The 13699-nt window shown below is 43.0% G+C and overlaps 1 protein-coding gene across 1 annotated transcript in view; it reads right to left on the bottom strand.

Annotated features, from left to right (window-relative positions):
- Positions 1-5672, bottom strand: part of cfh (complement factor H) — a 22872-nt gene extending 17200 nt beyond the window's left edge. The window contains 3 exon segments of the mRNA NM_001124410.1: positions 915-1020; positions 1672-1851; positions 5547-5672. Coding sequence (NP_001117882.1) covers positions 915-1020; positions 1672-1851; positions 5547-5616 — 356 coding nt within the window. The 5' untranslated portion in view covers positions 5617-5672.
- Positions 5673-13699: the final 8027 nt, after the last annotated feature.

Here is a 13699-nt window from a genome sequence, read left to right as displayed (position 1 = left end):
GTAGATTTAGTAGTAGTAGTGGCAGTAGTAGTAGTAGTGGCAGTAGATTTAGTAGTAGTAGTAGCAGTAGATTTAGTAGTAGTAGCAGTAGTAGTAGTAGTGGCAGTAGATTTAGTAGTAGTAGTAGTAGTAGTAGCAGTAGTAGTAGATTTAGTAGTAGTAGCAGATTTAGTAGTAGTAGCAGTAGTAGTAGCGGCAGTAGATTTAGTAGTAGTAGTAGCAGTAGTAGTAGCAGTAGTTGTAGTAGTGGCAGTAGATTTAGTAGTAGTAGTAGTAGTGGCAGTAGATTTAGTAGTAGTAGTAGTAGTAGTAGTAGTAGTGGCAGTAGATTTAGTAGTAGTAGTAGTAGTAGTGGCAGTAGATTTAGTAGTAGTAGTGGCAGTAGATTTAGTAGTAGTAGTAGCAGTAGTAGTAGTAGTGGCAGTAGTAGTAGTAGTGGCAGTAGTAGTAGTAGTGGCAGTAGTAGTAGTAGTGGCAGTAGATTTAGTAGTAGTAGTAGTGGCAGTAGATTTAGTAGTAGTAGTAGTAGTAGTGGCAGTAGATTTAGTAGTAGTAGTAGCAGTAGTAGTGGTAGTGGCAGTAGATTTAGTAGTAGTAGTAGCAGTAGTAGTAGTAGTGGCAGTAGATTTAGTAGTAGTAGTGGCAGTAGATTTAGTAGTAGTAGTAGTAGTAGTAGTAGTAGTGGCAGTAGATTTAGTAGTAGTAGTAGCAGTAGTAGTAGTAGTGGCAGTAGATTTAGTAGTAGTAGTAGTAGTAGTAGTAGTAGCAGCAGTAGTAGTAGTGGCAGTAGTAGTAGTAGTGGCAGTAGTAGTAGTAGTGGCAGTAGTAGCATGAGCATCAGATTACCTTCGAAGGGTTGAAATGATCAGAGAAAAGATTTAGCATGTAACAGTCAGCAACAGAAAATCCCCTACCCTTTTCTGCATTGGTACAGAACTTGAGCTCCAAAGACAAAATCGTCCAAAATCGAAAGATGGAAGTCTCCATTTGGTGTGTCTCCTGGATGTCCACATGACTTAGCTGCAAACAATAACAGAGATTTAGCCCAAAGGCTGATTTTTGCCAAGAGGACATTCAACAAAACCATATTGGTCCAACATAATATAGTATGTAATATAATTAGTATAATTCACAATTCATGATCTGCAATATGGAATTTCTCATACGGTAAATTATAATTTTGTAATCAGAATTTACTTTAAAAGGTAATTTGTCAAATGCACTGCACATCATAAGTAATTCTAAAGCTCAGTTTAAACAAGCGAAGTGTCACGGCTGTCTTCGTCCTCTTCATCTGACGAGGAGAAGCGAGAAGGATCGGAGGACCAATATGCAGCGTGGTAAGTGTTCGTCATTTTATTTGAAAAAAAACAGAACACTACAAAACAACAAAATGACAACCGTGAAGCTAATCAACAATAGTGCTGACACAAACACTACACATAGACAATCCACCACAATGACAAAACAGGCTACCTAAATATGGTTCCCAATCAGAGACAACGACTAACACCTGCCTCTGATTGAGAACCATATCAGGCCAAACACAGAAACAGACAAACTAGACATCCATCATAGAATGCCCACTCAGATCACACCCTGACCAAACAAAACCTAAAAACATACAAAGCAAACTATGGTCAGGGCGTGACACGAAGGGCATAGACTTACGTTCACATTTTCGACCACCATCTTTACTCCATCCTTTACTGCCGCATTTGAGTCTAACGAAACCTACGTAGCCAATAGCGCAGGGCAACCTCACTGTTTTGTCAATTTCAGTGTCTTCTAGGTTGGAAATGTCCACGTTTTTAGCTTCAGGAATCTCTGAAACTCCCTTTCGGAAACAAACTGTGAGGTACACAGAGGTACAGGCATGAGTAACACAATAAACAGTAGAATGCACAATAGATTCAGGCTTATTATTAAAACATCTCAACATATGCAATGTCAAGGGTGATGCTTTAAACCCATCATATCTATCAAATAATTTCATTTGATTTATTTATTAGGATCTCCATTAGCTGTTGCTAACGCAGAAGCTACTCTTTCTGGGTCCACACAAAACAAAACCTGACATAATACAGAACATGAATTGACAAGAACAGCTCAAGGTCTGAACAACATACATTTGAAATAAGAATAATATTAACAAGTCCTGTAGTGACAAAACATGAGAGACACTTGCATGCATTATATCAGTACTACATATACATACAGTGCCTTGCGAAAGTATTCGGCCCCCTTGAACTTTGCGACCTTTTGCCACATTTCAGGCTTCAAACATAAAGATATAAGACTGTATTTTTTTGTGAAGAATCAACAACAAGTGGGACACAATCATGAAGTGGAACGACATTTATTGGATATTTCAAACTTTTTTAACAAATCAAAAACTGAAAAATTGGGCGTGCAAAATTATTCAGCCCCTTTACTTTCAGTGCAGCAAACTCTCTCCAGAAGTTCAGTGAGGATCTCTGAATGATCCAATGTTGACCTAAAATGACTAATGATGATAAATACAATCCACCTGTGTGTAATCAAGTCTCCGTATAAATGCACCTGCACCTGCACCTGCACTGTCTCAGAGGTCCGTTAAAAGCGCAGAGCATCATGAAGAACAAGGAACACACCAGGCAGGTCCGAGATACTGTTGTGAAGAAGTTTAAAGCCGGATTTGGATACAAAAATATTTCCCAAGCTTTAAACATCCCAAGGAGCACTGTGCAAGCGATAATATTGAAATGGAAGGAGTATCAGACCTCTGCAAATCTACCAAGACCTGGCCGTCCCTCTAAACTTTCAGCTCATACAAGGAGAAGACTGATCAGAGATGCAGCCAAGAGGCCCATGATCACTCTGGATGAACTGCAGAGATCTACAGCTGAGGTGGGAGACTCTGTCCATAGGACAACAATCAGTCGTATATTGCACAAATCTGGCCTTTATGGATGAGTGGCAAGAAGAAAGCCATTTCTTAAAGATATCCATAAAAAGTGTTGTTTAAAGTTTGCCACAAGCCACCTGGGAGACACACCAAACATGTGGAAGAAGGTGCTCTGGTCAGATGAAACCAAAATTGAACTTTTTGGCAACAATGCAAAACGTTGCAAACAATGTTTGGCGTAAAAGCAACACAGCTGAACACACCATCCCCACTGTCAAACATGGTGGTGGCAGCATCATGGTTTGGGCCTGCTTTTCTTCAGCAGGGACAGGAAAGATGGTTAAAATTGATGGGAAGATGGATGGAGCCAAATACAGGACCATTCTGGAAGAAAACCTGATGGAGTCTGCAAAAGACCTGAGACTGGGACGGAGATTTGTCTTCCAACAAGACAATGATCCAAAACATAAAGCAAAATCTACAATGGAATGGTTCAAAAATAAACATATCCAGGTGTTAGAATGGCCAAGTCAAAGTCCAGACCTGAATCCAATAGAGAATCTGTGGAAAGAACTGAAAACTGCTGTTCACAAATGCTCTCCATCCAACCTCACTGAGCTCGAGCTGTTTTGCAAGTAGGAATGGGAAAAAATGTCAGTCTCTCGATGTGCAAAACTGATAGAGACATACCCCAAGCGACTTACAGCTGTAATCGCAGCAAAAGGTGGCGCTACAAAGTATTAACTTAAGGGGGCTGAATAATTTTGCACGCTAAATTTTTCAGTTTTTGATTTGTTAAAAAAGTTTGAAATATCCAATAAATGTCGTTCCACTTCATGATTGTGTCCCACTTGTTGTTGATTCTTCACAAAAAAATACAGTTTTATATCTTTATGTTTGAAGCCTGAAATGTGGCAAAAGGTCGCAAAGTTCAAGGGGGCAGAATACTTTCGCAAGGCACTGTACATGTTATTTATGTCAGATAGGGGAGAGGCGATGTGACGTTAGGTGACGTTTCATTGTTTTTTTTAAGCTAATTTAGCTGTTTGTTTGAGTAATTTGAGGTGGAAGAGCTCCATGCTACTGTAACGGATGTGAAACGGCTAGCTAGTTAGCGGTGGTGTGCGCTAAATAGCGTTTCAATCGGTCACGTCACTTGCTCTGAGACCTTGAAGTAGTGGTTCCCCTTGCTCTGCAAGGGCCGCGGCTTTTGTGGAGCGATGGGTAACGATGCTTCGTGGGTTGCTGTTGTTGATGTGTGCAGAGGGTCCCTGGTTCACACCCGGGTATGGGCAAGGGGACGGTCTAAAGTTATACTGTTACATTACCATGGCTCTATATATGCGTTGTCTTAAATTTGTTTTGGATTTGGGGACTGTGAAGAGACCCGTGGTGACTTGTCTGGTGGGGTAAGTATGTCTGTCAGAACTGTATGTTAGTTGATTATACAGAATGTTCTCCTCTACTTTGAGCCAAGAGAGACTGGTATGCGTATTGTTGAAATTAGCTCTCTGTGTACTGTGAAGGGCAGGGTGTGCTGCTCTGTTCTGGACCAGCTGCAGCTTTCCTCTGTCCTTCTTTGGGGCACCTGACCTTATAACCAGATAATAGTACAGATGTACAGAGCCTATTTTTTTTTTTTAACCACAGACAGACCTCTCCCCATTTTAACAACAATTTAATAAAATGCCTTGATGATGACCGTATACAATCTAAGGTAACACCAAGAAGTTTAGTTTCCTCTGCTTGCTCAACAGTCACATCATTAATTAGAAGATTCAGCTAAGATCTAGTACTTAGGGAATGACTTGTACCAAATACATTGATTTAGTTTTTTTAGGTTTTTGGTGTTCAGGACTAGTTTATTACTAGCCACCCATTCTAAAACCGGGGGGGGGCAATGCAAATAGTGTAGGTAGCCATTTGATTAGCTGTTCAGGAGTCTTATGCCTTAGGGTAGAAGCTGTTTAGAAGCCCCTTGGACCTAGACTTGGCGCTCTGCTCTGGGACTTCCTCTGACACCCTCTGGTATAGAGGTCTGGAATGGCAGGAAGCTTGGCCCCGGTGATGTACTCGGCCGTACGCACTACTCTGAGTAGTGCATTGCAGTCGAAAATAGTAAAGGGCTATGTCTTAGGAAGCTTTGCGAAATACCACACTTGACATCTTTTAGAGAAGCTTCCATTAGAGAAAACCCTCTGTGTCCTATTAGATACTGTAGATAGGTCTCAATCCATAATGTGTCAGGTGATGTAAAGCCATAACACGAGAGTTTTCAATAACAGATTATGGTCAATAATATCAAAGGCTTCACTGAAGTCTAACAAAACAGATCCAACAATCATCTTATTATCAATTTATTTCAACCAATCATTAGTCATTTGTGTCAGGGCAGTACATGTGCAGTGCCTTCACTATAAGCGTGCTTAAAGACGGTTGTTAAATCATTTACAGAAAAATAATTTAGAGAACAATGTAATTGTTTCTGGTCAAACACTATTTTTTCCAAATGTTAGAAAGAACCGGCAGCAAGCTGATTTCAACATGATCACAACTGTGAACCTGAAAAGCTGTCTCAGGGATGCATACATGGAACATTACACAAACCACACATAACTTCTTCTATCTGTAATATTTCACTCAGGCAGAGACATCTTACCTTGTCCTTTCACAAAGCTGAGTGTACACAACCATAGTGCAAAGACAAAGCCGAGAGTTATCAATCGCATTTTGACTTCATCACCTATTGTCTGTCACCTGCGAGAGTGTTTGGATGTTCTGGGTCACAGACAGAGTTGCAGTAGTTAAATTAACTCCTGTCGGTTAATGATTTGCCAGAGCCCTCTTCAAGTCACAGTCCGTCCACACAACTCAACAGCAACACACAGTAACACGTGTCCTGTATTGTAACGCAGTGAGCCACAGGCTGTAGGAGCCAGTAGAGGATAACTGTAAATGGAGAAAGGCGAGGAGGGGAGGGGATGGGGGACAAGGACAAGTGGTTGAGGCGCCGAGGGTATGTTGTGAAAGACAAACAACTAAGCCTGAGGGAGGGAGTTAGGACTGGAATCATTACAATGTTTTGTTGGGAATTTTTATCATTGCACATTTCCTGGCATCTAGATATTTCCATTGCCAAACCCACTGTGTACTATTTACAAGATGAAACCCAAAGTGTGCATTGATTATACATAGCTTTTCTATTCTACCGGTGAACCTGAAACCATTGCACTCAATAAGGGTATTGTGTTGATGAAATGATGAACTTAATCAAAAACATACTTTTATTGTGAGAATAAGTCTAGCTAATGTTTTAAATGAATGTCTCTGAATGTGGAAACTGGGTCTAAATTGTTTTTCTTTTACTGAATAAATAAAGTATTCCCGAAAAGGGTTCATTCATTGTGTAAACCTCGGGTGATCATTTGCAGTAACCAAATAGATGGCTTAATCTGAGGCTTCCCAACCTTTGGAACCACACTACTGGCATTATGAGATAAAAGTCCATTTTCAAATAAGGTATAGTAGCATTTTTAGTAAGGGACTTTTCAGGACAACATACAGTGCCTTGCGAAAGTATTCTGCCCCCTTGAACTTTGCGACCTTTTGCCACATTTCAGGCTTCAAACATAAAGATATAAAACTGTATTTTTTTGTGAAGAATCAACAACAAGTGGGACACAATCATGAAGTGGAACGACATTTATTGGATATTTCAAACTTTTTAACAAATCAAAAACTGAAAAATTGGGCGTGCAAAATTATTCAGCCCCTTTACTTTCAGTGCAGCAAACTCTCTCCAGAAGTTCAGTGAGGATCTCTGAATGATCCAATGTTGACCTAAATGACTAATGATGATAAATACATTCCACCTGTGTGTAATCAAGTCTCCGTATAAATGCACCTGCACTGTGATAGTCTCAGAGGTCCGTTAAAAGCGCAGAGAGCATCATGAAGAAGTTTAAAGCCGGATTTGGATACAATAAGATTTCCCAAGCTTTAAACATCCCAAGGAGCACTGTGCAAGCAATAATATTGAAATGGAAGGAGTATCAGACCACTGCAAATCTACCAAGACCTGGCCGTCCCTCTAAACTTTCAGCTCATACAAGGAGAAGACTGATCAGAGATGCAGCCAAGAGGCCCATGATCACTCTGGATGAACTGCAGAGATCTACAGCTGAGGTGGGAGACTCTGTCCATAGGACAACAATCAGTCGTATATTGCACAAATCTGGCCTTTATGGAAGAGTGGCAAGAAGAAAGCCATTTCTTAAAGATATCCATAAAAAGTGTTGTTTAAAGTTTGCCACAAGCCACCTGGGAGACACACCAAACATGTGGAAGAAGGTGCTCTGGTCAGATGAAACCAAAATTGAACTTTTTGGCAACAATGCAAAACGTTATGTTTGGCGTAAAAGCAACAGAGCTCATCACCCTGAACACACCATCTCCACTGTCAAACATGGTGGTGGCAGCATCATGGTTTGGGCCTGCTTTTCTTCAGCAGGGACAGGGAAGATGGTTAAAATTGATGGGAAGATGGATGGAGCCAAATACAGGACCATTCTGGAAGAAAACCTGATGGAGTCTGCAAAAGACCTGAGACTGGGACGGAGATTTGTCTTCCAACAAGACAATGATCCAAAACATAAAGCAAAATCTACAATGGAATGGTTCAAAAATTAACATATCCAGGTGTTAGAATGGCCAAGTCAAAGTCCAGACCTGAATCCAATCGAGAATCTGTGGAAAGAACTGAAAACTGCTGTTCACAAATGCTCTCCATCCAACCTCACTGAGCTCGAGCTGTTTTGCAAGGAGGAATGGGAAAAAAATTCAGTCTCTCGATGTGCAAAACTGATAGAGACATACCCCAAGCGACTTACAGCTGTAATCGCAGCAAAAGGTGGCGCTGCAAAGTATTAACTTAAGGGGGCTGAATAATTTTGCACGCCCAATTTTTCAGTTTTTGATTTGTTAAAAAAGTTTGAAATATCCAATAAATGTCGTTCCACTTCATGATTGTGTCCCACTTGTTGTTGATTCTTCACAAAAAAATACAGTTTTATATCTTTATGTTTGAAGCCTGAAATGTGGCAAAAGGTCGCAAAGTTCAAGGGGGCCGAATACTTTCGCAAGGCACTGTACGTGTCAGACTGGAATCTGCCCCGATTTAACCCTAAACAAACAACATATTTGACATACGTGGATTACCAACGGGGGTCAGAAAACTACTTCATTCTTATCAAAACATTAGTCATGTACAGTTGAAGTCGGAAGTTTACATACACTTAGGTTGGAGTAATTAAAACTCGTTTTTTCAACCACTCCACACATTTCTTTTCAACAATCTATAGTTTTGGAAAGTCGGTTACGACCGACTTCTACTTTTTGCTTGACACAAGTAATTTTTCCAACAATTGTTTACAGACAGGTTAGTTCACTTATAATTCACTGTATCCCAATTCCAGTGGGTCAGACGTTTACATACACTAAGTTGACTGTGCCATTAAACAGCTTGGAAAATTCCAGAAAATTAAGTCATGGCTTTCGAAGCTTCTGACAGTCTAATTGACATCATTTGGGTCAATTGGAGGTGTACCTGTGGATGTACTTCAAGGCCTACCTTCAAACTCAGTGCCCCTTTGCTTGACATCATGGTAAAATCAAAAGAAATCCGCCAGGACCTCAAAATTAAAATTGTAGACCTCCACAAGTCTGGTTCTGTCACGTTCTGACCATAGTTCTTGTGTGCTTTCCTTGTTTTAGTGTTGGTCAGGACGTGAGCTGGGTGGGCATTCTATGTTGTGTGTCTAGTTTCGGTTTTTCGGTTTTCACATTTATTGTTTTGTATATTTGTAGTGTTCTCGGTATTCGTCTTTATTAAAGATGTTTAACTATAACCACGCTGCGTTTTGGTCCGCCTCTCCTTCCCAGGAAGAAAGCCGTTACAGAACCACCCACCAACCAAGGACCAAGCGGCATGGTAAACAGAGGCAGCAGCAAAAGCAGCAGCAGGAGTAGCAACAGGTGCAGCAGGAAAAGCAGCAGCAGCAGCAGGAGAAGCAACATGTGCAGCAGGAGAAGCAGCAGGAGCAACAGCAGCAGCAGGAGAAGCAACAGAGGCAGCAGCAGTAGTGGGAGAGGCTGCACTATTTGGAAAAAATGACTTGGGAGGAGATCCTAGACAGGAAAGGACCCTGGGCAGAGCCAGGGGGATATTGCCGCCCCAAAGCCAAGCTGGAGGCAGCGAAAGCAGAGAGGCGGCATTATGAGGAGCTAGCACAGCAGAGCAGCTGGAAGCCCGAGAGGCAGCCCCAAAAATGTCTTGGGGGAGGGCACAGGGAGAGTGTGGCGGAGTCAGGAGCCAGACCTGAGCCAACTCCCCCTGTTTACCGTAAGGAGCCATGGATGGAATCAGAGCAGTTGGCAAAGTTGAGGGGTGCGTCTGGGAATGTTGAGGAGGTATTGGACAGAGTAGAGAGAAAGCTGTTGGTTTGGCATAGTATGCACGGCATTCGCCCTGAGGAGCGTGTTAGCTGTCCGATGCCACCTGTGTCAGTTCCTCGTACTCAGCCTGAAACTTGTGTTGGAGTTCCGGAGGATTTGAGACTGGCTATACATACATGGTCTCCAGTACACCTTCACAACCCGGTGTGTCCTGTTCCTTGCACTCACCCTGAGGTGCGTGTCCCCAGCCCGGTACCACCAGTGCCGGCACCCCGCACCAGGCTGTCTCTCCGTCCCATCAATACAGGGGCTACCGCCTGCCTGTCCGGCGCTACCAGAGCTTCTGCCCCTCAGTCCAGAGGCGCCAGAGCCCCTCAGTCCAGAGGCGCCAGAGCTCCTCTGTCCAGCGCTACCAGAGCCTTCCTCCTCTCCAGCGTTGCCGGAGTCTCCAGTCTGCCCAGCGCCGCCTGAGCTGGCCGTCTGCCCAGCGCCGCCTGAGCTGGCCATCTGCCCAGTGCCGCCTGAGCTGCCCGTCTGCCCAGCGCCGCCTGAGCTGCCCGTCTGTCCAGAGCTGCCTGAGCTGCCCGTCTGTCCAGAGCTGCTAGAGTCTCCCGTCTCTCCAGCGCCGTCAGATTCTTCCGTCTGTCCAGAGCTGCTAGAGTCTCCCGTCTGTCCAGAGCCGCTAGAGTCTCCCATCTGTCCAGAGCCGCTAGAGTCTCCCGTCTGTCCAGAACCGCTAGAGTCTCCCGTCTGTCCAGAGCCGCTAGAGTCTCCCGTCTGTCCAGAGCCGCCAGAGCCGCCAGTCAGCATGGAGCCGCCAGAGCCGCCAGTCAGCCAGGAACCTCCAGAGCCGCCAGTCAGCCAGGATCCTCCAGAGCCGCCAGTCTGCCAGGATCCGCCAGAGCTACCAGTCAGCCAGGATCTGCCAGAGCCGCCATTCAGCCAGAGGCTGCCAGAGTCATCAACCAGCCTGAGCTACCTCTCAGTCCTGAGCTACCTCTCAGTCCTGAGCTACCTCTCAGTCCTGAGCTACCCCTCAGTCCTGAGCTACCCCTCAGTCAAGAGCTACCCCTCAGTCAAGAGCTACCCCTCAATCCCGAGCTGCCCCTCAGTCCCGAGCTGCCCCTCAGTCCAGTGGGGCCCTTTGTTAGGGTTCCTAGGCCAAGGTCGGCGGCGAGGGTCACCACTCAAAGGACGCTAAGGAGGTGGACTAAGACAATGATGGAGTGGGGTCCACGTCCAGCGCCAGAAACGCCACCGCGGACAGATGCCCACCCAGACCCTCCCCTATAGGTTCAGGTTTTGCGGCCGGAGTCAGCACCTTGGGGAGGGGGGGTACTGTCACGTTCTGACCATAGTTCTTGTGTGTTTTCCTTGTTTTAGTGTTGGCCAGGACGTGAGCTGGGTGGGCATGGTTGTGTGTCTAGTTTGTCTGCTTCTGTGTTTGGCCTGATATGGTTCTCAATCAGAGGCAGGTGTTAGTCATTGTCTCTGATTGGGAACCATTTTTAGGTAGCTTGTTTTGTGTTGGGGTTTGTGGGTGGTTATTTCCGTGTCTGTGTTTGTTTCACCACACAGGACTGTTTCAGTTTTCACATTTATTGTTTTGTATATTTGTAGTGTTCTCGGTATTCGTCTTTACTAAAGATGTTTAACTCTAACCACACTGCGTTTTGGTCCGCCTCTCCTTCCCAGGAAGAAAGCCGGTTCAGGTTCATCCGTGGGAGCAATTTCCAAATGCCTGAAGGAACCATGTTCATCTAGTTCATCACAATAGTACGCAAGTATAAACACCCTGGGACCACGCAGCCGTCATGCCGCTCAGGAAGGAGACGCGTTCTGTCTCCTAGAGATGAACGTACTTTGGTACGAAAAGTGCAAATCAATCCCAGAACAACAGCAAAGGACCTTGTGAAGATGCTGGAGGAAACAGGTACAAAAGTATCTATATCCACAGTGAAATGAGTCCTACATCGTCATAACCTGAAAGGCAGCTCAGCAAGGAAGAAGCCACTGCTCCAAAACTGCCATAAAAAGCCAGACGGTTTGCAACTGCACATGGAGACATAGATTGTACTTTTTAGAGAAATGTCCTCTGGCCTGATGAAACAAAAAAAGAACTGTTTGGCCATAGTGACCATCGCTTGTTTGGAGTAAAAAGGGGGATGCTTGCAATCCGAAGAACACCATTCCAACTGTGAAGCACAGGGATGGCAGCATCATGTTGTGGGGGTGCTTTGCTGCAGGTTGGACTGGTGCACTTCACAAAATAGATGGCATCATGAGGCAGAAAAATGATGTGGATATATTGAAGCAACATCTCAAGACATCAGTCAGGAAGTTAAAAGCTTGGTCGCAAATGGGGCTTCCAAACGATCAATGACCCCAAGCATACTTTCAAAGTTGTGGCAAAATGGCTTATGGACAACAAAGTCAAGGTATTGGAGTGGATATTGCAAAGCCCTGGCCGCAATCCTACAGAAAAAGTACGTGAGCAAGGAGGCCTACAAACCAGATTCAGTTACACCAGTTCTGTCAGGAGGAATCGGCCAAAATTCTCCCAACTTATTGTGGCAAGCTTGTGGAAGGCTATCCGAACTTGTTTGGCCCAAGTTTAATAATTTGAAGGCAATGCTACCAAATAGTAATTGAGTGTATGTAAACTTCTGACCTACTGGGAATGTGATGAAAGAAATAAAAGCTGAAATAAATCATTCTCCACTATTATTCTGACATTTCACATTCTTAAAATAAAGTGGTGATCCTAATTGACCTAAAACAGGGAATTTGTACTAGGATTAAATGTCAGGAATTTGGCTAAAGTGTATGTAAACTCTGATTTAAACTGTAAATAATGTTATTTGAAACAAAGCACCTTATTCTGCAAAACAAAAATATAAATTTGTTCCTTAAATAATGTGCAGCTTTTTTTAAGAATACAATCCACATTGGTCCTTATAATTGTCATAATTATGTGGTCAAAACATTGAAAGGGGTGGTACGCCAAAAATATAAATATGCTTAATTTTATTGACAAAACGTGATTCATCCATTGATTCTGAGAGACAATGACCAAGAATATGACTCAGTTTTCTTTATTTGCTTATCCCACAGCCAGCATTAGCATTTGTGCAAGTGAAACAATGGGAGTGGTAAGGGCCCTGCTTCAAAAAGCAAGCCAAAATACTCCAAATCGCTTCAAACAAAATGTTATAGCAATCCACATACCATAACAAGTAGAACATATACAGTGCATTTGGAAAGTATTCAGACCCCTTGACTTTTTCCACATTTTGTTACATTACAGCCTTATTCTCTACAAATTATTTGGGCTAGAAAATCTGAACCCTATCTTTCTATAATTATCACCCTCAATTGTTACAACCCTTATTACTAGCCTGTTCATCCTCTCTTTCATATCGTCTAAGACCCCTAAAGATTGGAAATCTGCCGCAGTCATCCCCCTCTTCAAAGGGGGTAACACTCTAGACCCAAAATGTTACAGACCTATATCTATCCTACCGTGCCTTTATGATGTCTTTGAAGGCACAGTTAAAATCTCACTAGGGTATGTGGGACGCGTCACACCTCGTCAACAGCCAGTGAAACTGCAGGGCTCCAAATTCAAAACAACAGAAATCCCATAATTAAAATTCCTCAAACATACATGTATTTTACACCATTTTAAAGATACAGTTGTTGTAAATCCAGCCACAAAGTCTGATTTCAAAAAGGCTTTATGACGAAAGCACACCAAACGATGATGTTAGGTCAGAGCCAAGTCACAGAAAAACACAGCCATTTTTCCAGCCAAAGAGAGGAGTCACAAAAAGCAGAAGTAGAGATACAATTAATCACTAACCTTTGATGATCTTCATCAGATGACACTCATAGGACTTCATGTTACACAATACATGTATGTTTTGTTCCGTAAAGTTCATATTTGTATCCAAAAATCTCAGTTTATATTGGCGCGTTATGTTCAGTAGTTCCAAAACATCCAGTGATTTTGCAGAGAGCCACATCAATTTACAGAAATACTCATAATAAACTTTGCTAAAAGATACAACTGTTACGCATGGAGTTTTAGATCCACTTCTCCTTCATGCAATCGCTGTGTCAGATTTCAAAAAAGCTTTACGGAAAAAGCAAACCATGCAATAATCTGAGTACGGCGCTCAGGCCCAAAACCAAGCCATACAGGTACCTGCCATGTTGTGGAGTCAACAGAAGTCAGAAATAGCATTATAATTATTCACTTACCTTTGATGATCTTCATCCGAATGCACTCCCAGGAATCCCAGTTCCATAATACATTTTTGATTTAGTCAATAAAGTCCATAATTGATGTCCAAATAC

Source organism: Oncorhynchus mykiss, chromosome 5 (assembly GCF_013265735.2).
Source record: "Oncorhynchus mykiss isolate Arlee chromosome 5, USDA_OmykA_1.1, whole genome shotgun sequence".
NCBI lineage: Eukaryota > Metazoa > Chordata > Actinopteri > Salmoniformes > Salmonidae > Oncorhynchus > Oncorhynchus mykiss.
The sequence above is the reverse complement of the archived record's forward strand: the minus strand, read 5'-3'. Positions and strand labels throughout refer to the sequence as shown.